At 49.0% G+C, this 23,076-nt stretch overlaps 2 protein-coding genes across 4 annotated transcripts in view; one reads left to right on the top strand and one right to left on the bottom strand.

The window, feature by feature from the left end:
• Sez6l (seizure related 6 homolog like) overlaps positions 1 to 23,076 on the bottom strand; it is a 161,362-nt gene that overhangs the window by 13,487 nt on the left and 124,799 nt on the right. For all 3 annotated transcript variants that reach the window (XM_057763576.1, XM_057763577.1, XM_057763579.1), the window contains exons 10-12: positions 8,242 to 8,438; positions 5,889 to 6,083; positions 3,584 to 3,775 (exon numbers count right to left, since the gene is read on the bottom strand). In XM_057763576.1, the coding sequence (XP_057619559.1) occupies positions 3,584 to 3,775; positions 5,889 to 6,083; positions 8,242 to 8,438 (584 nt within the window). The remainder of the gene's footprint in view (positions 1 to 3,583; positions 3,776 to 5,888; positions 6,084 to 8,241; positions 8,439 to 23,076) is intronic.
• LOC130870839 (coiled-coil domain-containing protein 121-like) lies at positions 17,975 to 19,381 on the top strand. Its single transcript, XM_057763724.1, is given in 1 exon segment — positions 17,975 to 19,381. A coding segment is annotated over 1 exon segment (1,407 nt).

Below are 23,076 nucleotides of genomic sequence, written 5' to 3'. Positions count from 1 at the left end.
ACTAGACACACATGTGGAAGGAGACAGATGCAGTCTCACGTGCTGGAGAGCCCTCCTCCAAGAGAGGAAGGGTGTCACCTGTGCAGAGTCCCCTTCAAATCAGCTCCCGAGAGTGGCTCAGAGGACCAGGCTTGGCCAACGCTGTCGTGCCAAGAAACGAAGGTCATCCATAGACTTCAAGTCTGCCCTTGGCTCTGGGCACAGTCTGAGCCTTGCCGTCAAGCCCACAATCATGCCGCAGCGCCTCCTGGGAAATCCCCAAGACTCCTTGCTTTACAGCTTTCACGGATGGGATCTGAGGCACAGCGAGGGATTGTTAAATCCTGAAGAGTGAGCCTGCACTTGTGGGAGGGAGGACTTTTAAATTTATTTCCATTTTTAGTTTATTTTCTGAGTCTTAGGTACTCTAAACAAACACTTGACCAGTGAGTTACATTCCTAGCCTTTGGTTTTTAATGACAGGGTCTCACTCTGTAGCTCAGGTTAGCCTTGAACTCATGAACTTCCTGCTTATCTCCACCCAGGGAGGAGAGGATGAGAGTGTGCTGTGCTGTCCAGGCTAAACGTGGGTTCTAATCTTTCTGGTTTGCTTATTCAGCTGAAGCGAGAGGCTAGCTTCATGGAGAAAGTTCACCAGGCCCTGTCGGCCTAAGGTCCTGCAGCCACCACCAACTGTGCGTGCCACTCGGTAGACAGCTGAACAGGCACCCTGTCTGCGCCAGGCCTGTTCTGGGAGCCAGCTGGAGTGGAGGCAGTGAGATGGTTTCTGTTCTCCCGGAGCTCAGCAGTTCCGAACTCTGAGGGGAATTCGGCCTCCATCTTCCAAGAACAGAGGGACACCTGGAAAGTCCAGCGCAATCCCTGTGGTACCCAGAAATGACCGACCAGAAGGTGGCAGCAGCACCCCAGGAGATTTCTCTGTAATCCTTCCTGGGATCACAGGTGTGGCTGCCATTCTGGCTGCAGGGTGCTGTTCTGAAAGCCCAGTGCCATCTACAGTTAGCTTTGACACATCTGTCACTGTTTCCTGGTTGCTGTGACACATTCCTGCATGGCTCAGGAAGGAAGGGTCTATTCTGTCTCACAGTTGAGGATGCTGTCCACGGGGCGAGGAGCACATGGTGGCAGGAGGTTGAGGCAGCGGGTCACACTGTGCACACAGTTAGGAGACAGAGAGATGAAACCCCCTTTTTATTCAGCCCAAGGGATGGTATCAGTGACGGCGACTTCTCTCTGGAAATGCAGCATGAATATGTCCAGAAGTGTGTCTCCTAGGTGACTGCAAGCCTAGTTGGGTTCGCAGAGAAGAGGTGACATCACAATATGGCCAATGGGCTAATTTGTCATTTAGTTCATGTCTGAAGTAATTGGATGTTCACTTTGGATAGATGACAGCCATTCTACGTCTCCAAGCAGTCAAGACCAAATTCCTGTGTTGTCTCACCGCCACACCCTCAGCCATCTTTGCTTGTTTGGAGGCAGGGTCTCGCCACTCTGCAGACCAGGCTGGCCTTGACCTTGCAGTCCTCCTACCTCAGCAGTGCTGGGGCTATCGGTACACCAAACACCACACGTGGTTCAGAAATTCTTTGTCAGGTCTTCAGGAGACCTGGAGCCTCGGGTCCGACTGTCTTCCTCCCTTCTCAGCTGTGGCAAAGAACCACTGGGTCACCTGTCACAGTCGCTCAGCCAACAGCCGGTGCAGACAGGTTTTGTGGGAAATTTGCCTCCGTTGTCAACAGCTCGCTGCATTGCCATTTTATAGATAGGTAAACCGAGGCACCTCATTTGTCAGTGTCTGACAAGGAGGAAGGGGCCGAGCTACAATCTGAGTCTGGTTCAATTCCATTTTCAGCCTCCCGCCCAGGCGACCATGAGAAGGAACGTTCCCTCTCTCCTCCCCCAGGTTCTCCCAGAGCTTTCTAGTATCCTGACACCTGCTATGACTTGTGAGCTCATTAGTATGGGTGTCAGGGGAGCCAGTTCCACTCAGCCCTGCACCTGACACGGATATTTCCAGGAACACTGGTCCCAGGGGAGGGAGGCTCAGGCTTGGGGATCTTTGGGCTTTGGTGGCCACCCCCAGGGTGTCTTTGCAGCCTTGGTTGCAAGAATGGTGTGTCTGAGCATTCGGGAGTTACTGGGCGGGCCCAGAGATCATGCCGTGATGTTGTGTGTCCCTAAAGGTCCATGCATGAGGGCTTGCTCCCCAGGGTGGTGCTGTGGGAGATGGGACCTGGTAGAAGTCCAGGGGCCGTTCGGCTGTTCCATTATGGATGATGGGACCCTGACCTCAGCTCTTGGCCTCAGCACAAACTCTGGTCAAGATGTACATCAGACTAGCTGCCGTTGGACTAACAACTGGGGGTTCAATGAACCCTTTTTCTTTCTAAATCAGTCTGCCTCAAGGGCCTGGTTATAGTAACGAAGGCTTCTACACCTTGTGAATCTTGGCTCCATAATTTGCATAGGCAGATACAGGTGAACCTGAGGACCAAGGTCCTTCTTGGTCACAAGCAGAGGAGAGGTGAGGTCTCTAGGACTTCATTTTCTCTTTCTTCTCTATCAGAAGCGACACACCTCAGGGCTTTTCCTTTCAGCAACAGAGGAGCTGAGGTATTGGCGCGCTGCCTAAGGCCAGGCTCACAGCAGAGCCGTGAGCAGCCGCCCCAGGACAGGGCCTCTGTGCTTTTCAGGGGCTTTGCCTGTCTGTTTGTGGGGCTTCTTGCTGTTGGAGTCCTTGGGGGCCAGGCCTGGTTGACAGGTCACAGAATGGACTCCCCTTGGAGGAGCAGCCAGGCCACCAGCTGTCCCCTGCCAAGGCTCTGTTCTCCCCTAGGCTTCTGAGGCTCAGGTGTATTATCTGGGGTCTCAACTGCCCACACCTCTTGGTGACCTCCCAGCCTGTATGGCCGACTGTTTGAATTTCTGTGTGTCTGTCAGAGTGTGGCCGTCAGAGCGCAGAAGAGGAAGTCAGACCCCTTGGAGCTAAAGTTACAGGTGGTTGTGAGCCGCCAGACATGGGCACTGGGAACACAGCTGCTTCAAACCTCAATGGCGTGTGAAGCTCTCTGCTGGTTACACAGTCCTGGTCTATAGTTGCCATGGGCAGGACTCCTGGGCTCACCAGAAGCCTGGCCTTGCAACTGAACTTTGTTAACTAGGTGGTGGCCACTTTCTGAGCCTTGCATGCCCTTCCTCCATCTCTCCCTGTGGAACTCGACCTGGCCAAGTACTCGCCAAGACTTAACACCACGTACTTCAGTTCATTGCATTTCTGTGGGAGCTGGGGACCCAAACTCAGCCCTGAAGCTAGTGTGGCATCCACAGAGCCATCTCTCCAGCCCCAACACCCTCCTCTTAATGAGAAAACAAGAGAGAGGTGAGGGACACTGGCAGAGGGCTGACGGAGTTTCAGGGTTTACCTGAAAGCCTTTGCATAAGTGCCTGCCAGTGCCAACTGTCATGGTGTGTGGTGGTAACAACACATGCAATGTGATCTTTCCCCAGGGCGGTCTCCTCGGTAGCAGGTAGTGGGAGAAGCCAGCCTGAAACAATGACCGCAGTTTGAACGCAAACTCACAGACACAGTGGGGCAGGCGGGATGTCCAAATGGGAGTCCCTGTCTCGCGACTGTAGCAGGTGAGAAGCGAGCTCCCTTCGAGAACGAACCCAGGGCTGCAGGTGTACTGGATGGTGGTGCCCACCAGCAGCACGGGGTCGGAGATGAGGCGGGTGGAGTGCTCCACCTCCCCGGGGTCGGTGCAGTACATAACTGCGGAGAGAGGAGCACACGGATGCACAGTGACACCACGGGTCGCCAAGACTTACGGGGAGATCTCAAGAGCGTATTACGTCAGTCCTTTGCCCTTCGGGGACATAGGTCAGGTGGGAGGAGAAATAAATTTTAATGTATTACTGAAAACTCCCCCAAGGTTTTCACCAGGACCCAAACCTACATCTAAAGTATCAAATCATCACTGAGGAGGATGAGCATGGGCAGGGAGCACTGTGAGGAGGGTGAGCATGGGTGGGGAACACTTCAGGAGGGTGAGCATGGGAGGGGAGCACTGTGAGGAGGATGAGCATGTGCGGGGAGCACTGTGAGGAGGGTGAGCATGGGCGGGGAGCACTGTGAGGAGGGTGAGCATGGGCGGGGAGCACTGTGAGGAGGGTGAGCATGGGCGGGGAGCACTGTGAGGAGGGTGAGCATGGGCGGGGAGCACTGTGAGGAGGGTGAGCATGGGCGGGGAGCACTGTGAGGAGGGTGAGCATGGGCGGGGAGCACTTGAGGAGGAGCATGGGTGGGGAGCACTGTGAGGAGGGTGAGCATGGGCGGGGAGCACTTGAGGAGGGTGAGCATGGGCGGGGAGCACTGTGAGGAGGGTGAGCATGGGCGGGGAGCACTTCAGGAGGGTGAGCATGGTGTGTATGTGGGCTGAGCACAGTGGGGAGGGAAGGACTTAGTCTGAGCACCCATTCTATGAAATCCCTAGCAGTGGCCAGAGTGGGAGGAACAAAGCGAGGGTTGTCCCTGCTCTCTGTAATGCCTGACACTAGAAAACAAGCATCAATTACACTTTTATTAGAAAATCGATACAGATAAAAGGGAAGCAGTAAACTAATTAGAAAGGAAGGAAGTGAATACCCGAGTGGTGCGGACGATGTCCACCTTCCTCAGCCACTGACAGTTTATGTGTGTGCATCCCTCCATGTGGAATACCTTCTGCAGCTATTCCTACCTGTAAGCCATCTGTCTGTCCACTAATCCCTCAATCCTCTGTCCATCTGTCCCTCTATCCTGTCTGTATGTCTGTCCATCTAGAATCATCAAGATAGAGCTTTATATAGACATAGACATAGTCATATGCCACATATATAGTTATGCATCAGTTACCTTGTATATATGTATATATAATACATGCTGTATATCAAGCATATGGTTTATAACTGTCTTATCTGCATAGATATCTATGTCTAGGAAGCCACAAAAATATCTCCCACACATATATCTATTGACAGATATGAGCAGACATCTATACATGGGGAAAGGTAGAGAAATACCTACATAGAAAATGTCAGTATTGACCAATGTACAGACCAGGCCCATCTGTATCTATAAACCCATCCATCCATCCATCCATCCATCCATCCATCCATCCACCCACCCACCCACCCACCCATCCATCCACCCATCCATCCATCCACCCACCCACCCATCCACCTACCCTCCTGCCTCCCTGGGTCCTTCTGAGTGTGCCGGTGCCATAGCTGTCACACGTATATATGTGGCTGACCATGGCTCCTCAGTAGGTCTCCCTGTGTTGCTGTCTTTTTTCCTTCCCTACTCTGTCGCTGCCCATCACCCTTGCCCTCCGCCAACACTTGTGATTCTTGAGTTATTCTGAGTCTAATCTTGTGGAACAGGAGCATTAAAATGTCACCTGGAGGTCCCCACAACAGGGTTGGGGTTGGGGATTTGATGCAGGAAGTGGGGAGAAATTGGCCAGGAGAAGAGGCCGTGTCAAAGCCCAGCTCCTTCCGTGGCAGAGGATGTCAGCAAGAAACTAGCAGCCCCTGCTTTTCTTATCCCCCTTTCATGGCAGGGGCACAGGTATTGTCCATGCTTGGCCCTGTGGCCCTGCATTCCCGGGGCGGTCAGAAGGAAGGAGCCTGGCTGCCTGTGGTGGAAGCCTAGAACTGGACGGATGGCTTTGATTTGCCTAACTTGGCACTACAGACACTTTAAAGACTCAGCATCATGACCACACTGGTTGGACTCTCTCATTCTCCACAGTCCCCACCGCTCCGACCTTAAACAGGTAGGGTTGATTATGTGTGATGCGTGTTCTTGGGAGGGACTTAGGGAGAGAAAAAATGACTCTTACTTTTTTCACAAAATGGGGGGTCGCTGCTCCAACTCAGGTCCCATTGGCAGGTGAGAGTGTCGCTCCCCACGATGTCATAGCCAGGGTCGCACTGGTAGGTGATCCGGGCTCCCCTGACCAGCTCAGTGTGGGAAGTGGTTTTCCAGCCATTTTGGATCTCAGGCAAATCTGAGCAGGAGTCGTTCCGTGACACCTCTTTAAAACAAAACATCTTCCTTAGGTTTGGGACAGAGTCCGGTGCAGTTAGCTGCTACCTGAACTGTGGAGGATCAGTTCACAGCAAGACAACTGCTTACCATGAGTGACAGCAACCACTTGCAAATTCTTCAGCTCAAGCTGCACGGTGCTGAAGAACATTTGCCACAACCCAGGACACCCAGAGGTGCCACTGAGCTGGGATCCACTCTACCTCCTACAGAGCTGTCACTCTTCCTGTGCTTGTGTCAGACTGCATGGGCGCAGACCTGAGGCAATTCTATAGCTCTTGGGGACAGCAGTGGCCTCAGCTGCCTGAGGAAAGCTACCCTGAGCAGTTAACAGGGGTTTCCTCCAGGATTTCAGCACAGTTTTATTTGGAGAAAGGACCTCTCCCTGCTGTCTGAAGGAAGGGGACAGGGAGAAAGCTTCTAGAGTTGCCTGAAGGGAAGCAGGGGCCCCTATTTTTAGGTCTTTGAAAAAAATCAGCCAAGTTCTGGATTTGGGGCTCAGCTTCACCTGCTGGAACATGGACGGAAAGGAAGAAAGGGGGTAAGTGTAATGGTAAAAATAAAAAAGCTCTGTTCCCTGAGGGGCAGCAGGTGGCAGGGAGTCCTGCGGCAGGTGAGAGACCTCAATGGGTCAGTTGGTCCCACGAGGAGCCACGGTAGGTCAGAGACAGAGATGATAGGCATGTACACCATGCGGAGTGAGGTTGGATATTTATTTAGTGGGTTGTGGAGGGGAAGGGGAAAGGGGAGAGGGAGGGGGAAGGGAGATGAGGAGAGAGAGGCAGAGAAAGGGAAACAGAGAGAGGAGGAGAGGAGAGAGAGAGAGAGAAAGAGAGAGAGAGAGAGAGAGAGAGAGAGCACTCAGGCTGGAAGTGGAAGCGAGTACTGCAAGCTTCCTCTGTCAAATGCCTTCAGACAAAAAGGTTTGCTCGGCTGACCCCCAGTGGGAGCTGCCATGCCACACCTTGTGGAGGACTCTGTCCCCTCTGTGGCAGGAGTCACAGTCAGAATTTACTTAGTTGGCACCATGTCTACCTGGGTGGCCATGGCCGAGTGGCCTACACTGGTCAGTCTTCGGTTTTCAGAGGCCATTACTAGACAATGGAGGTTTTGCTTTTCTCCAGCGGGCAGCATGGAGGCACCAAATCACTTGTCCCTTGTCAACTCTAGTTAACTCTGTGAGCAAGGAGACCAGATAACAACTCTCCTCTCCTCTCTCTCTCTCTCTCTCTCTCTCTCTCTCTCTCTCTCTCTCTCTCTCTCTCGGTGGTAGCAGTGATGAATGTGGTCATAGAATTGGTGGTGTGACTGTGGTTCTGGCGGTTGTATATGTTGTGGTAGTTGTAGATGAGGGGCTGGTTTTGGTGATTGTAGTTGTTTAAGTGGTGGTGTTTACTGTAGTTGTGGTGTTGGTGGTGATGGGAATGGGGAAGGGGTTATTGATGTTAGTGGGGGATGGGGATGGTGGTGGGAGTGGTGGGCATGGGGTTGTTGTTGTTAGTGGCAGTGGTGATGGTGGTGGGGATGGGGGTGGTGGCGGCAATGGTGATGGTGGTGGTGGGGATGGAAGGTGGGATGTGAACTGGCTTTGAACTTGGTCAGATGCTGCTTTTTGGCTTTGTTTTATGAAGAATTCATCAGTCACACTGAGAACCCAGGAAGATGTATCCTGCTTGCGTGCCCAGGCCCTGAGGCATATGAAGAAGAGTAGGCAGAGCTGCCCTGTTCAGTGACTTGGAAGAAGGGGTGTCCGTAGGGAAAGCTGGCTCAGGAGGCAGAGCAGATGAGAGTTGCGAACTTGCAAAGAGAGGGAAGTGGGTGTGCGCCCTGAAACCCAGCCTTGGCATCACGAGGCCTTGTTTAATAGATACTTACATCCACTTCCTCAGCGTTCCCACCTATGAGAGGAGCGTGCTCAGAGTGGCTGGCTGACTCACACAGGGCCACAGGGTGCTCCACAACAGTGCTAGGATATAAACCGTGGTCTTCATGACTAGAGGGCCCGTGCTCTAAGGCCGCATGTGAGAGCTACACCAGCCATTGACAGATCCACCAGCCATGAAGCATCCACACAGACGTGCCTACAGGAAATCACCATGCACAACCTCCCTCCAACACAAACAAGACTGATGGGTTGAAATACCTACCTATATAGTTCATGATAAATCCCTGGCCCTTGCCAAAGATGAGGCCGGCGGGGTCTGAGTGGAACTGGATGGTGAGGTCCGGCGTGGAGGAGTACAGCTTCTGAGGGCTGCTGTTGCCAAAGTACTGGCCCAGGACGTGGGGCACAACCTCATCACCATCATAGATGGTCAGGATGTCACTGTTGCTCAGGTTCAGGCTTGACGGTGAGAGAGAAGAGGAGGGAGTCACTGCGGGCTCCTGTCTGTCTGCATAACCACCAAGTCACCTCTTCAGGGACACAGAATTCCCTCAGACATGCAGTGTTTTAGGGCCCAGGCTACAAAGCAGAGCTGAGGTGTCCCAGATGGCAAATGGGAGCAGGACACACTGCTCCCTCCCATAAACACAACAAGCTGATCTGCAGACGAGTGGTAGAGATCTTTACTATGAAATGGTTCTCCCAGTCTGGATCTCACTATGAAGTCAAATCATGCAGTTACAGGCGGCTTCCCTGTCCCATCAACAACACTGTTTGCGGTGCAGTGATGAGCTGGGCATGTGACATGGGTCTTTCCCTCTTCTTTGATGCAGAAGATGCTGAGCAAAGGTGGTGAGGTCACCTGAAGCTAGCGTTGTTCTCCAGGCCCTGCTGACCACAGTCTGCCTGCTCGTGGGAGAAAATGACCTGCTTCTTGTTATTCCCCAGATCAGCAGAGTTCTCCACTGTGTGTAGCAACAGTGAGGTGGGGGCCTTAGGCAGGAACTGTGCTCAAGCCTGTTACCATGACCCCTAGTAAGGGGTGATGCAAAGATCTGAACGCAGGACAAGGCCTTGCCACTGACTGAGGATGGAGGTGATGGTTGATGACAGAAAGGGCCCAACCTGTTGTGTCTGCCTGACCCTAGCTTGCTTGTACTGTGAAGGCCTGAAAATGGGAGCCTATTCCCACATTGACCAAAGGTCAGAGAGTTTAGAACTTACCTCTAGGTCTTCAATGTTATTGTGTTTCTACCTCAAACAAAGGTCCCACCTAGATTTTGACCAGAGAGTTTTGCTCTCTCAAGGTTATTGTCACCAGGGGTGGCTAAAAGCCAGATCTTGTATTTCAAGTATAGAGAAGTAGATACGTTCCTAAAACATCCTTAGTCATCAGAGAAATGCAAACCAAAACAACTCTGAGCTTCCATCTTAAACCTGTAAGAATGGCCAAAATCAAAAACACTGATAACAACTTATGCTGGAGAGGTTATGGGGTAAAGGGAACACTTCTGCATTGCTGGTGGAAATGCAAGCTGGTAGTGACCCTTTGGATGTCAGTGTTGTGATTTCTCAGAAAATTAGGAAACAACCTTCCTTAAGACCCAACAATACCACTTTTGGGTATATATCCAAAGGATGCTCAATCGTGCCACAAGGACATGTGCTCAACTATGTTCATAGTAGCATTGTTTGTCATTGCCAGAACCTGGAAACAACCTAAATGCCCCTCGACTGAAGAATGGATAAGGAAGATGTGGTATTTACACAGTGGAGTACTACACAGCAGAAAAAATATCGACATCTTGAATTTTACAGGCAAATGGATAGAGCCAGAAAACATCATTTTGAGTGAGGTAACCCAGACACAGAAAGACAATTATCACATGTACTCACTCATAAGTGGTTTTTAAACACAAAACAAAGAAAACCAGCCTACAAATCACAATCCCAGAGAACTTAGACAACAATGAGGACCCTAAGAGAGACATACATAGATCTAGTCTACATGGGAAGTAAAAAAAGACAAGATCTCCTGAGTAAATTGGGAGCATGGGGACCTTGGGAGAGGATTGAAGGGGAGGGGAGAGGCAGGAAGGGGAGCAGAGAAAAATGTAGAGTTCAATAAATATTAATAAAAAAAGAAAAAAAAATCTATGGATCCAACTAAGTTTCAGTTCCCTTAAGGAGAAAACTTTGGATTCCACCAATGGAGTGGTTTGCCTACAGAATGTTTTGGTCTAGGGTGTGAGCGTGACTTGTTTTGTTCTAGCAACAGAATGTTTAACTGTGTATTGTAGCCCACAACCTTCAATTGGTATATTCATTTCCTTGTATCATGTTAGTACAGTTTTTTGTCTTGCTCCTACCTTTTAGGGTTTAGGGGTATTTTAAGCAATTAAATGAGGGCGAATTCCAGTACTCACTGGAATTCCCTCCCGATATTCCATGTTTCTCTGTTTTATTATTTTCATTCACGTCTTCATATTTCTTACTAATATTTTCTAAATCCCCATACCTCTACCCTGGCAAGAGGTACTTTTGTCGAGGCTGGTTCCCGACATTGTACCATGTCTAACCTCCAGGCCTAACCTGGGTCACACATTCTGTGCTCTTGTCCAGCCTGCTGAGTCTGTCTGACCTAGCCACCTGAACTCTTTCTCAGGCACCAGACCTAGCCAGACTCTCACATCTTGAGCACCAGGCCAGTCTGTGGACTGCTCCTGTGCCCTTCCCAGTCTCCAGGCTTGGGCCTGGTAGAGCATCCTGGGAACCAGCCTAGCCTGTTGAGACCCTTGTGCTCCCAAATTCCCTAGCACCATACCCAACCTCCAGACCTAGCATGGGTCACACTTCCTATGATCCAGTTCAGTCTGGCAAGTCACTAAGATGCTAGCCTGATGTGGGATGTCCTTCTGTACATGTGCTGTTTTTATTGGTTGATGAATAAAGTTGCTTTGGCTAATGGCTTAGCAGAGTAAAACCAGATGGGAAATCTGAATATATAAAGAGAGTAGGTGGAGTCAAGGAGACACCATGTAACTGCTGAAGGAGGAGGATGCTAGAACCTTACTGGTAGGCCACAGACTTGTAGCAATACATAGATTAAAAGAAATGGGTTAATTTAAGATGTAAGAGCTAGCTAGAAATATGCCTGAGCCATTGACCAAACAGTGCTGTAATTAATATAGTTTCTGTGTGATTATTTGGGTCTGGGCGGCCAGGAACGAAAGAGCAGTCTCCATTTATACTAGCTCACATATGCCATATCCAGCCTTCAAACTCAGCCTAGGTGGCACATACCATGAGCTGACTCAGTCTGTTGAGTCTCCAGACCCTGGGCAGCTTGCACCACACCCAACCTCCAGATCTAGACCGGGACTTCTGTGCTCCAGTGCAGCCTGGTGAGTTCCTGGCACCTTGCCTGTGCACGTCACCCCAAACCTTGAGCCTGTCACACAGCTCGTATGCTGGCTCTGCTGGGTGTGTGCCCAAGACCCCACCTGTGCCACCCTCACATTCCCTGGCAGAACTCAGGTAGCAAAGCCTAAACAGATCCAAGCATTTGTCTATTCTATGCTTTTTTGGTCACCCCTGAATTGGAATTATCCCCATTCCTTTGATCAAAATTACTACTGAGCAACCAAAGGCATTGCTACCAACTCCTCATGTCTGATTGAGTGAAATCAACCAAGCTTGGGAAACAACAGAAAAAACAAAAACAAAGATACATAAACAGACCAAAAATCAAGCTCGCCCTCCATAGAAGCTGCCTAAAATCTCATATCAGACACATAACCAATGGAAGTCTGTGTGTCCAGGTCTTAGCCAAAACCACAAATATGAAGGGCCGGTACAGTATGTCACAGTCCCCCCATCCACCATAGAATCATTCTCCAATAAGAATTATGTAGATGAACCCCAGGACAGAATTTACAAGAACAATCATAACATGTAAGCAAAGAGCACAAGGAATTTAAAGAAACGAATGAATTTAGAGAGACTGGCAATGACTGTGATGCCGAGAAAGCAGAAACACACAGCCGAGCAAACTAATGAAGACAATTTAGGATCTGAAACCCAAAGTGAATAAAGAGGTAGAAATAACGAAGGGACTCAGGCTGAAGGGAAGATGTCATTGAAGAACGCACTAACCTCGTCAGAAAATGCAGTGGAAAGCCCGAGAAAGTAGAATGAAGCAAGCAGAAGCCAGAATATCAGGACGTGAAGACTAAAGAGTGATATTGGGTGATTCAGGCCAAGAACACGAACAAATTTAAAAACACTCAAAAGAAATACACAGGAACTTCAAGACATGCGGAAACAACCAAAATCTTGGAACTATAGGCATAGATGAAGAAGAATCCTAGGTCAATGGCATAGACTAAATATTCAATAATATCATAGGAGAAAATTTCTCCAAACCAAGGAAAGACATACACAGACACGGACACATACACACACAGACACACAGACATGGACACATACACACACAGACATGAACACACACACACACAGACATGAACACACACACTCACAAACACACACACACGGACACACACCAACACAAACATGGACACATACACACACAGATACACACATACAGGACACACACCAACCCAAGAAATACACAAAGCACCAAATTAGACAGGACTAGAAAAGGAATTCCCCACAGCCTCACATAGCTAAAAAGAAAGAACAAAGAGAGAGTATTGAAAACTGCAAGAGAAAAACTAGAAGCCACACATAAAGGAAAACCCAGGAAAACAACTGACTGCTCAGTTGGAAAATGAAAAGCCAGAATGGCCTGGAGCAATGCACTTCATGCTCTGCATGGTCACAGATGCCAACATAGGCTACCGTACCTAGAAAAGCTATCTGACAGTTGAAGGAGAAAAAAAAACTTTCCAAAACGATATGAACAGGCTAAAAAAATTCATGTCCACCAGATCCACTCTACAAGGCATAACAAAAGCACTACTTCGGACTGAGCAGAGGAATAAGTAGACCCAAGACACTATAGAAAGGAAGCAAAAGTATAATTATTGAACACAAAATTGGACTAAGAACACACACACAGGCAGAACCAACACATACCTTCCTCCCTCCACACCCCTTTCTAGACTAGAAAGTTCTCACACTGTAGCCCTGGCTGGCCTTGAGCTCACAGAGATCCTCTGTCTTGGCCTCCTGAGTAATAGGATTAATGGTGTGTGCTGCCACACCCAGCCTCATATTCCTTCCAATAATAACTTTAAATATTAATGGCCTCAACTCCCTAATCAAAAGACACAGGTTGGCTGAATGTATTAAGAAACAAAATTCACCTCCTTGCACCTACAAGAAACTCACTTGCCTTCAAAGATCAGAACCACCTTTGAGTGGTGAACAAGACCTACTCCAAGCAAGAGGGGCCAGGAAGTCAGCAGGTGCTGCTGTCCTGCAAGACAGAACTCAAACTGGAATAAATCAGAAGAGATAGAAAAGGACCTCGTTCTATTAAGGGAATTAACCAAGAAGACACTACCACCCTAAACATATATGCACTTAATTTCAAAGAAAGTGTACTACTGAGCTGAAAGACACAGATTATCTCCAACTCAATAATTAGTAAGTAAGCAATTAATACCCCACTTTCTGCAATAGACAGGATATCTGAACAAAATATACACAGAGAAACATCAGAATTAAATGACATCATAATCAGGCAGACCCCGCAGTTATCTACAGAGTACCCCACTTAAGTGTTTAAACACTGGAGAACACACGTTCAATTCACAGGCAATAGAAGCCTCTCTAAAATAGACCACATCATGACATAGAAAACAAATCTTAACAAACTGAGGACAACTGCAATGACCTCTGCATATTCTCTCAGACCACAGTGCTCTAAGGCTTAAAATCAACAGCAATGAATCTCTAGGAATGCAAAAACCCGTGGAGATTAAACAACACCTCACTGCGTGATGAATGGGTTGAAGAAGAAATCAAAAGAATTTAAAACTTCCTGGAATTAAATGAGAATGAAAGACAACAGAACACGGCCTTCTGGGACACACTGGAAACAGTCTTAGGAGGGAAGTTTTTAGTTCCAAGTGCTTATATTAAAAAAAATCATAAAAAGCACAAATAAAGAATTTGTAAAAACAGGAACAAACCAAATCCAAACCTAGGATATGGGAAGAAATAATAAAAAAAATCAGAACAGAAATGAATGAAACAGAAACAAAGGATACAGTATAAAGAATCAATCACTTGGTGCTGGAGAGATGGCTCAGAGGTTAAGAGCATCGCCTGCTCTTCCAAAGGTCCCGAGTTCAATTCCCAGCAACCACATGGTGGCTCACAACCATCTGTAATGCGGTCTGGTGCCCTCTTCTGGCCTGCAGGCATACACACAGACAGAATATTGTATACATAATAAATTAAAAAAAAAAGAATCAATGACTCTAAGAGCTGGTGCTTTGAGAAGATAAACCAAGTTGACAGACCCTTGACCCAACCAACCAAAAGAAAGAAAGAGAGGCCATGAATTAGAAGAAGCAGAAATGAACAGGGAAACATTACAATAGTCACCAAAAAATACAAATTTCTATGAAAAACCCATACTCCATTGAGGTAGAAAATACACAAGAAGTGGATAAATTTCTATGTTCATCCAAACTACCAAAGTCAAGCCAAGAAGAGATCAACAACCTAAACAGAGCTGAAACAGAAGAGGAGGTAGAAACAGTGATGAAATGCCTTCTGGCTAAAAATGTCCAGGCCCAGATGAATCCACAGTGGATTTTTACCAGATGTTCAGAGAGGGTCTGTAAGCAATACTTCTTAAGTAAAAACAACAACAAAACAAACAAACAAGCAAACCAAAAAAGGCATACACCCTAAAACTCCCTCTATGAAGCCAGTATCATCCTAATTATAAAAATAGGCACAGAAAAATAGAGAAAACTACAGGCCAATATTCCTGAAGAACATGGATATAAAAGTCCTCAATAAAATATTTTCAAACTGAATACAGGCATATATAAAAAAGATCATCCACCATGATCAAGATGGCTTAGTCCTAGAGATATAGGAATTGCTCAAGAGACATAGATCAATAAATGTAATAAATCAATCAAATGGGCTAAATACAAAGCTCATACATCTAAACAGATGTAGAACAGAACTTTGACAAATCCTAACATGTCTTCATGATACAGTCCTGGAGAGAGTAGATAAATCTATGTATACCAAACCACTGCTAACATCATCCTAGACAGAGGAAAAACTCTAAGTAATTCCACTAAAACAGGAATGAGGCAGGGTTGTTCACTGTGTCCAATCTTTTCAATATAGTGCTTAAATTACCAACCAGAGCAATAAGACAGAGAAGGAAGTTAAAGCGATACAAAGAGGAAAAGTCAAATTAGCCCTATTTCTGGATGTTATGATATTATACATAAAAGAACCCAAACATTGCACCAGAAAGCTTCTAGAAGCTGAAAGAAATGAACACTTACTTTCACCAAAGTGACAGGGTACAGAATCAATAGTCAAAGTCAGTAGGTCTTCCTATATGCTGATAACAAATATTTTGAGGAAGAAATCATGGAAAGAGCCCCATTTGCAAATGGCCTCAAAAATATCTAGAGATAAACCTAGTCAAGAAATTGAAGAAGTTCTATAATGAACTTTATATCTCCGGTAGAAGAGACCAAAGAAAACACTAGAAAAAGACATCCCATGCACTCTACCAAAAGAAATTTACAGATTCCATGCAATCTCACCCAAAACTCCCTTGACAGTCACCACAGAAATAGAAACAAAAATCCTAAAATTTATATGAAACCCAAAAGACCCCAGATAGCCAAAGCGGCCCTGAACAAATAGAACCGTACTGGAAGGGCCACTCTTCCAGATCTAAAGTGACAATGAAGTAATGGTTAATGCCAATGTGGGTGAAAGACCCAGGTAAATCCAGACCCCGCTAGCAGAAAGAAGAATAGAGCCAAAAATCTAGCAGGAGAATAGAGCCAAAAATCTAGGTTAGCCGGTTCAGTGACTCTGTTCCAGGAACTAGCTGACCATAAAGTTAGATTATAATCTTGAGAATAATCTTGAGAAACGGGGAGTTACCCCTTTGTGATTATCACTGGTATTTTCGGAATTTTCCAATGACACCTTCCCTACCCCTTTGGGTTGTGGTTTCTTCCCCTAAATACCCCCTCTCCCAGCTACTCGGGGAGGAACTCCTCTACCCCTTCGTGGGAAATAAGTTTCGGCCCCAGCGCTGGTTCCTGTCCTGTCAATAAACCTCGTCTGATTGCATCAAGTACGCATCTCTCGTGAGTTCCTGGAAGGTGGTGTTATCCCAAGACTTGAGTGAGAGTCTCCCCACTCCGGGGGGGTCTTTCATGGGGAGGTCAGGTTCCTTCCTTCCTTCCTTCCTTCCTTCCTTCCTTCCTTCCTTCCTTCCTTCCTTCCTTCCTTCTTTCCTTCCTTCCTTCTTTCCTTCTTTCCTTCTTTCCTTCTTCCTTTCTTTGAGATCAGGTCTCACTGTGTCGCCCTGGAACTAGCTCTATAGATCAGGCTGACAGCAAACTCCCACAGGGATCTGCCCGCCTCTGCCACCACCATTCCAATGCTGGAATTAAAGGTGCGGGTAGTGTCCTTACTGTTCCTGCGGCTTCTCCTTGTCGTTCACTCTCCTCCTTTTCACGACTGTTTCCCAGGCACCTGGTCTGTGTCTGCACACAGAGCAGTACACAGCAGCGCTGAACTGGGACCCAAAGGCCCGGGAGCAGGGAGGCGATGAGGTCAGTGGTAACACAGAGAAGAGCATCAACCACACATCCTAGAAGCCTCCTCCCAAGGCTCACAAGAGAGAGTGGCGCTTCCTGCTGCTTCCAGCTGCTCCCATAGGCCTCCTTGCCAGGAGGCGGGAAACCTGTGTCACAGCTGTCCTTCAAAGCAGGGAGAGCCAATCAGCGCAGTGGCCGTGCTGGGGCCTCTGCTCTGGCAGCTGCTCCGCTGGTGGGAGGCCTTCCTCCGTGTTCTCTAGAGCGCTCCACACTCTGGGTCTTCACTACCTTACTTCACTGTAACCGCGGTACAGAGGTGGTTGCACAGGGCGCAGTCCTGGGAATTCCCACTTCCTGGGAAACTGAGGTAGCTTGCCGTGCAAGCCCCACCCTTCCACAGCCATGGCATCAGGACGCTCATGCCACTGGGAACTCAGCCAGCGTGGAGGGAGTCCGAGGCCGGCAGAACAGACCCAGACTGCACCATACTGCAAAGCGAAGTCAGAAGCCTGGGGGCCTCTGGGCCCTTGGCACCTTTCCCTCCCTCCCAGGACTCCTGTTCAACCGGCACAGGATAGGTTACAGGTGCAAAGGGTCTTCCTGGCGCCTAGCGACACAACAGACAGCGCTCGACCGAGAAAGGCCAGGTGCCTCCTGCCTCGGGCGCCGAACCGCTGCCGTTTTTTCTTCCATTAGCTTATACACTAGCCTGTAGCTCCAAGCCCAGGGTCTATCCAGGCCCCACCTTCACCTACTCTGCAGTCCCTATCCGCCCTCTGGCAGGTCCTACCTTTTCTCCCTCAGGTCCCTTTCATCTCTTCTGAGAGGTCCTTCTTCCCTCCACAGGCCCCGCCCTCCCAATAAAGCCCCACCCTATAAACCCCGCCCAGCATCATAAGGACCCGCCCACAGGCCACGCCCTTCATAGGCCACGCCCTCTCCCAGCAGGTACTTTCCCTTCCTCCAGCAGGGGAAACCCTCTTTCCCTGAAACTCACCTAGGCCATAGCAAGCATAAGGGCTAAAAGACTCCCAGGGCATTCCACATTCTGAGCCCTCATTGTGCAGAGAACCCATTTGGTTCCAAGGCTTGGACAAAGGCTGTGCCAGAGGTGGGGCAATGTAGGGAAGGTGGTAATTGAGGGACCCAGAGAATGGATGACTGGGATCATTGAAGGAGTACGCCTAGACCCCAGGAGGTGAAGGGACTATGGAGTCCCAAGGTCAAGGTTACCCCAGCTGGAACACTAGAGGCAGGCGTGCCACCATCTTTCCCCAGAGAGAAGGGACCAGGCTTTTGAGGGCCTCTGCACTCCCCACTGAGAATGATACTGATTTCTTGACACCCCGTGAAAGGCGGTACAGGCCTCCCTTGACCAGGAAGAGGGCTGTGGTAGACTTCAGGGTGAGATGGCCAGATATAATCTCCAGGGAACAGGAGGCACAGAGAGAGGACCTGCCCCAATCTGGGATGCATTCCCTTGACAAGAAGGCCCATGATGTAAGCTCCTGTTCCTCAGGAGTCAGCATCAGCCTCAAACAGCAGGAGAGCAGCCACAGTGATTTGCAGGATTCCCAAGGATCCACCGCCTGCTTCCTGGAACCCCTTACAGAGTCTCCGCATTTGACCATTCTCAACAACTATCTGAAACCAGAGTCAATGACGCGGCTGGAGAAGAGGGTGAGGAAGAAGACCCTGGTGGCCATGAACCAGCTGGAGCAGGATATGGAAGCTGCTAAGTTCCGGAGAGCAGTGCTGCTGAGGGACACGAGGGAACTGCAGGATGAGAGGGCTTTCGAGGAAGCAGAAAACAAGCCCTTCTTGGAGTACCTGAAGAAGAGAAACCAGAGAACCCAGGAGAAGTATGACTCCCTGTGGAAAGATTACATCCAGCAGTGTCAGGAGATCGAGGTCAGGAGGCGAGAGCTGGTCTGCACCTTCACTTCCCGCACTGTGGACCTCCAGAAGCAGCTGATGCAGGGCAAGAGGCTGGAGGCCGGCTTGAGGAAGAAGCTTAAGGCCCTGAAGCCCATTGCACAGATAAAGGAGAGCCAGGACAGGGAGAAAGAGGCCTTAGAGCAGGAGAAAGCCAGTGTAGTAGCTGACATCCCCTTGATGGACAGAGGGGCACACTTAAAGTTCCTGAAGGAAAGGGCCGCCCTAGAGAAGCAGGTGGAGGAGCTGAACCTGCTGGAGTCAGGAGAGAACACCACCAGAGAGCTGAGGAAGAAGGTCAAGGCCTTGGAGGCTGTGGCCAAAAAGGCTCACAAGGACTTCTGCCAGGGTGTCAATGCTGAGAACAGGGAACTGCAAACACAGCTCCGGCAGCTGGATAAGGAATTCTGTGAGCTGGAAGCCAGGAGGGAGAAGCTGGAGCAGCGAAAGCAGCGGTGGAAGGAGCAGCAGTGGTACCTGGAGGCCCTGGCCCGGGGGAGGGAGCGCCTACAGCACCAGGAGTACCGACCCCCAAAACCACAGGCTCCACACCCAACCCAGGGCCACCTACTGAGTTCCAGGCCAGGAACCAATCCTAAGTAACGGCTGCCGTGTCCCAGGAAGCAGGCTGGAGCTGATGTTGAGGGTAGCACACAAGGAATGAAGATGCTATCAGGCTAATACACAGGACAGAAGCAGCAAGGGGGATGGAGAATTGAGCTTCTCAGAGGGGCAGGGGGGTCCTGGCCTGGCCTGTCTCTCAGGCTTGGCCCCCTCACTCTAACCCGAAGGGCTGTCCTCACCAAAAGCTTCCCCACATTCGGGAAGCTTGGTTCTTTAGCCCCCATACCTTCCACGACAAGTTCCCTGTTGTAGTATAGACTTGGGTGCTCTAGTGTGGACGTCGTGACGACAGGGTGCATTTGTAATCGGCACCTTCCCCAGCCACCCCATTTCACAGGAGTAGGTTGGTGTCTTAGGGGGGTGGGTGCAGGGTGTTATCCGGGGAATTGGGTTCTTTGTATCTGTGTGTCGCTGAGGCTGAACTGGTCTGCAGAGCTGTGGGTCGTGATGTGGCATGTGGTCCCAGGTTTGGGCCTGTGATCCTGTGCGACAAATATAGTCAGCTCTCTGAGTCTCGGGTACTGCTGCAGGCAAAAAGCCTCAGTATTTCATTGCAGAATTTTAACTTTTACTGAAATTCATTTAAAGTGCTGAAAATGAATTGCTGAGTGTACCTTTGGGTTATAGATTTAACTTGCATGTGAAATGCTTTGCTCCTAAACCATGTTATTGAAAAAGTAAAAGCCTGCCTGTGATTAGTTCAAAATAAAAGTCTGTTTATCATTACCCAAGCACACAGTTCCTTCCTTTTATGTAGAGCATATAACTGTGGGGGACTTGAAATGAGAGCTGCTTACACCCTTGAAGAAGTGGCTGCTCTGTGCGGATTGCTAAAGGGTCACCGAGTGAAGCCAGCCTGCACCCTGCTGCTCTCTCTCTGCACCTCTGACTCGAGGTCCACTTCAGGCAGGACTGTCCAGTGCCCACATGCTCACTTCAGGAACTCTTGATGTGTTTGGGGCTCGCCCAAGAGACTTTGCCCGGATCTCTCCTTCTTGTTATTGAGCACCTACTGTGTGCAGGGGAAAGTGGTAACTCCACAAATCCAGGACAGTGGGATGCAGTGGGCCCCTGGCTCCATGGAAACAGGGATCAAGAATCCCAGAATCCATCCTGAGACATATGCAAGGCAGACAGAGAGCCGCTGTTAGGACATGCTGGCATGGGATGTTGCTGAGGAAACTGGTGACTGAAATCTCCCTAAAGCCACCAAAGTGCTAGGCGAGGTACTGGGGTCAGTATCACATGGCCAGCCATCCTGCAACAATCATCCTCCTGCCGTCTCCATCCAGTTCCCCGTGTGCTGTGTTCACCCTCAGCTGGGTGCTTTCAGAAGTCAGAACAGAGCAGCAAAGAACCCAAACCAGTGAGCAGCTCCCCTCCACAGTCTCTGCCTCAGCTCCTGCCTTCAGGTTCCTGCCCTGCTTGAGTTCCTGTCCTGACTTCCTTCTGTGAGAGGCTGTGGATGTAGAGGCAGAAGCCAAATAAACCCTCTCTTCCCCAACTTGCTTTTGGTCACAGTGCTTCACCATAGCAATAGAAAACAAAACTAGGACAGGACCCTAAATCTGACTAGATCGTTCCCGTTACAGCGCTGGAACGGGCCCCATCACCTGGTTCCTGGAAGCCTATGGGAAGCATGATTACTCCAATATTTCTCTGGGGCTCCTGTTGCTGCGTCCCCATTTTTTCCTGGACCTGAACGTTACTGGTTACCTGACTGGCACTTCAGCACCCTGCACCTGGGATGAACCACAGCATCAAGACTTGTCTGGTCTGACGCTCCCCAGGTACACTCACAGTTCCATTCCCTCAGAAGCTCTCCTCACATCCTCCCTCAGGACCTTCACCACAACAGCCCCACCGGACGGCCGCAAACAACAGCTTCAGAGTAACAACGCTTCTTGTGACAGGACAAGCGTCCAAACTACCTTCCGCTTTAGTTGATTGTTTCTACTTTGCAGACAGAAACTGAGGCTCAATTACAAGTTCCATATGCCCAGGTCACAGGAGATCAGATCTAGGGCTCAGAGAAAGCCTGTCTGTGCTGAGCCTGGGCTCGTAATTAGCAGGTCACAACATTCTCTGAGAAAGTAATAGGTCCCCGTCTCCAAGAAGTGTGTCTGGCTCAGTTCTATATCAGAAAATGGGATCAAACATTTACAAGTGACATCATGGGGTTAAGTCTCACGGCTCTCAATGGTGGCACTGCGAGTTCTCACATCGTCACAAACATGACGCAGTCTGATCAGATGTCCAGCCTTCCTTCTTAAGAAGGCACTGCCTGTTCTCTGTGGGAAACCCTGCATTACTTTACCTCATATATTAGATATTCTTCGGTCGCAATTATCTTTGTTTCATGTATTAAGTGTCTAACAAAACCAATGTAAAATGTGTTGGTCTGGGGGCTTTTATTTTGGTAAATGAACCACCTGTGTTGTGGTTCTGGAGGTTTTAGAAGCACCCTGGAAGCTAAGGAAGAGGGTAATATGGCAATGCCTTTGGGAGGGAGGTGTGGAGCGGCTGTCTTGATATGGCAGGGCAGGGTTGGGTGATCCTTACAGAAGTCTGTTTGTGCCTTTGAACTCTGGATCTTGTGGCTGCTGTTGCCTCTTCAACAAGGATGCAAACAACTCGGAGAAGGTCGTGGTGAGTCTTGTGGTCCAGAGTGAGGTGAGGTCTGGACACTGAAACTTTCCATCATCAGGGCTGCTCAGCGGAATAGAATTCTCCCCATTGCCAGCAGAGGGCAGTGTTTGGGCTTCTTTTTTTTTATTAATTAATTTATTTAATTATTAAAGATTTCTGCCTCTTCCCCGCCACCACCTCCCATTCCCTCCCCCTCCCCCAATCAAGTCTTCCTTCCTCCTCAGCCCAAAGAGCAAGCAGGTTTCTCTGCCCTGTGGGAGGTCCAAGGACCACCCACCTCCATCCAGGTCTATTAAGGTGAGCATCCAAACTACCTGGGCTCCCACAAAGCCATTACGTGCAATAGGATCAAGAACCCATTGCCACTGTTCTTCAGTTCTCAGTAGTCCTCATTGTCCATTATGTTCAGCGAGACCGGTTTTGTCCCATGCTTTTTCAGTCCCCAGCCAGCTGGCCTTGGTGAGTTCCCGATAGAACATCCCCATTGCCTCAGTGTGTGGGTGCACCCCTCGCAGTCCTGAGTTCCTTGCTCGTGCTCACTCTCCTTCTGTTCCTCCTTTGGATCGTGAGACTTCAGTCCAGTGCTCCAATGTTGGTTTCTGTCTCTGTCTTCTTTCATCGCCTGATGAAGGTTAATATTCAGGGGGATGCTTATATGTTTTTCTTTGGGTTCACCTTCTTATTTAGCTTCTCTAGAATCACGAATTATAGTCTCAATGTCCTTTATTTATGGCTAGAAACCAAATATGAGTGAGTACATCCCATGTTCCTCTTTTTGGGTCTGGCTTACCTCACTCAGGATAGTGTTTTCAATTTCCGTCCATTTGTATGCAAAATTCAAGAAGTCATTGTTTTTTACTGCTGAGTAGTACTCTAATATGTATATATTCCACAATCTTATACAATAAAGGATCGTCTGGAGGCATTACCATCCCTGACTTCAAACTCTATTACAGAGCTACAGTACTGAAAACGGCTTGGTACTGGCATAAAAACAGAGAAGTCGACCAATGGAATAGAATAGAAGACCCTGACTTTAGCCCACAAACCTATGAACACCTGATTTTCGATAAAGGAGCTAAAAGTATACAATGGAAAAAAGA

Source organism: Chionomys nivalis, chromosome 3, assembly GCF_950005125.1.
Source record: "Chionomys nivalis chromosome 3, mChiNiv1.1, whole genome shotgun sequence".
Classification (NCBI taxonomy): Eukaryota; Metazoa; Chordata; class Mammalia; order Rodentia; family Cricetidae; genus Chionomys; species Chionomys nivalis.
This window is presented reverse-complemented; position numbering and strand designations above follow the sequence as displayed.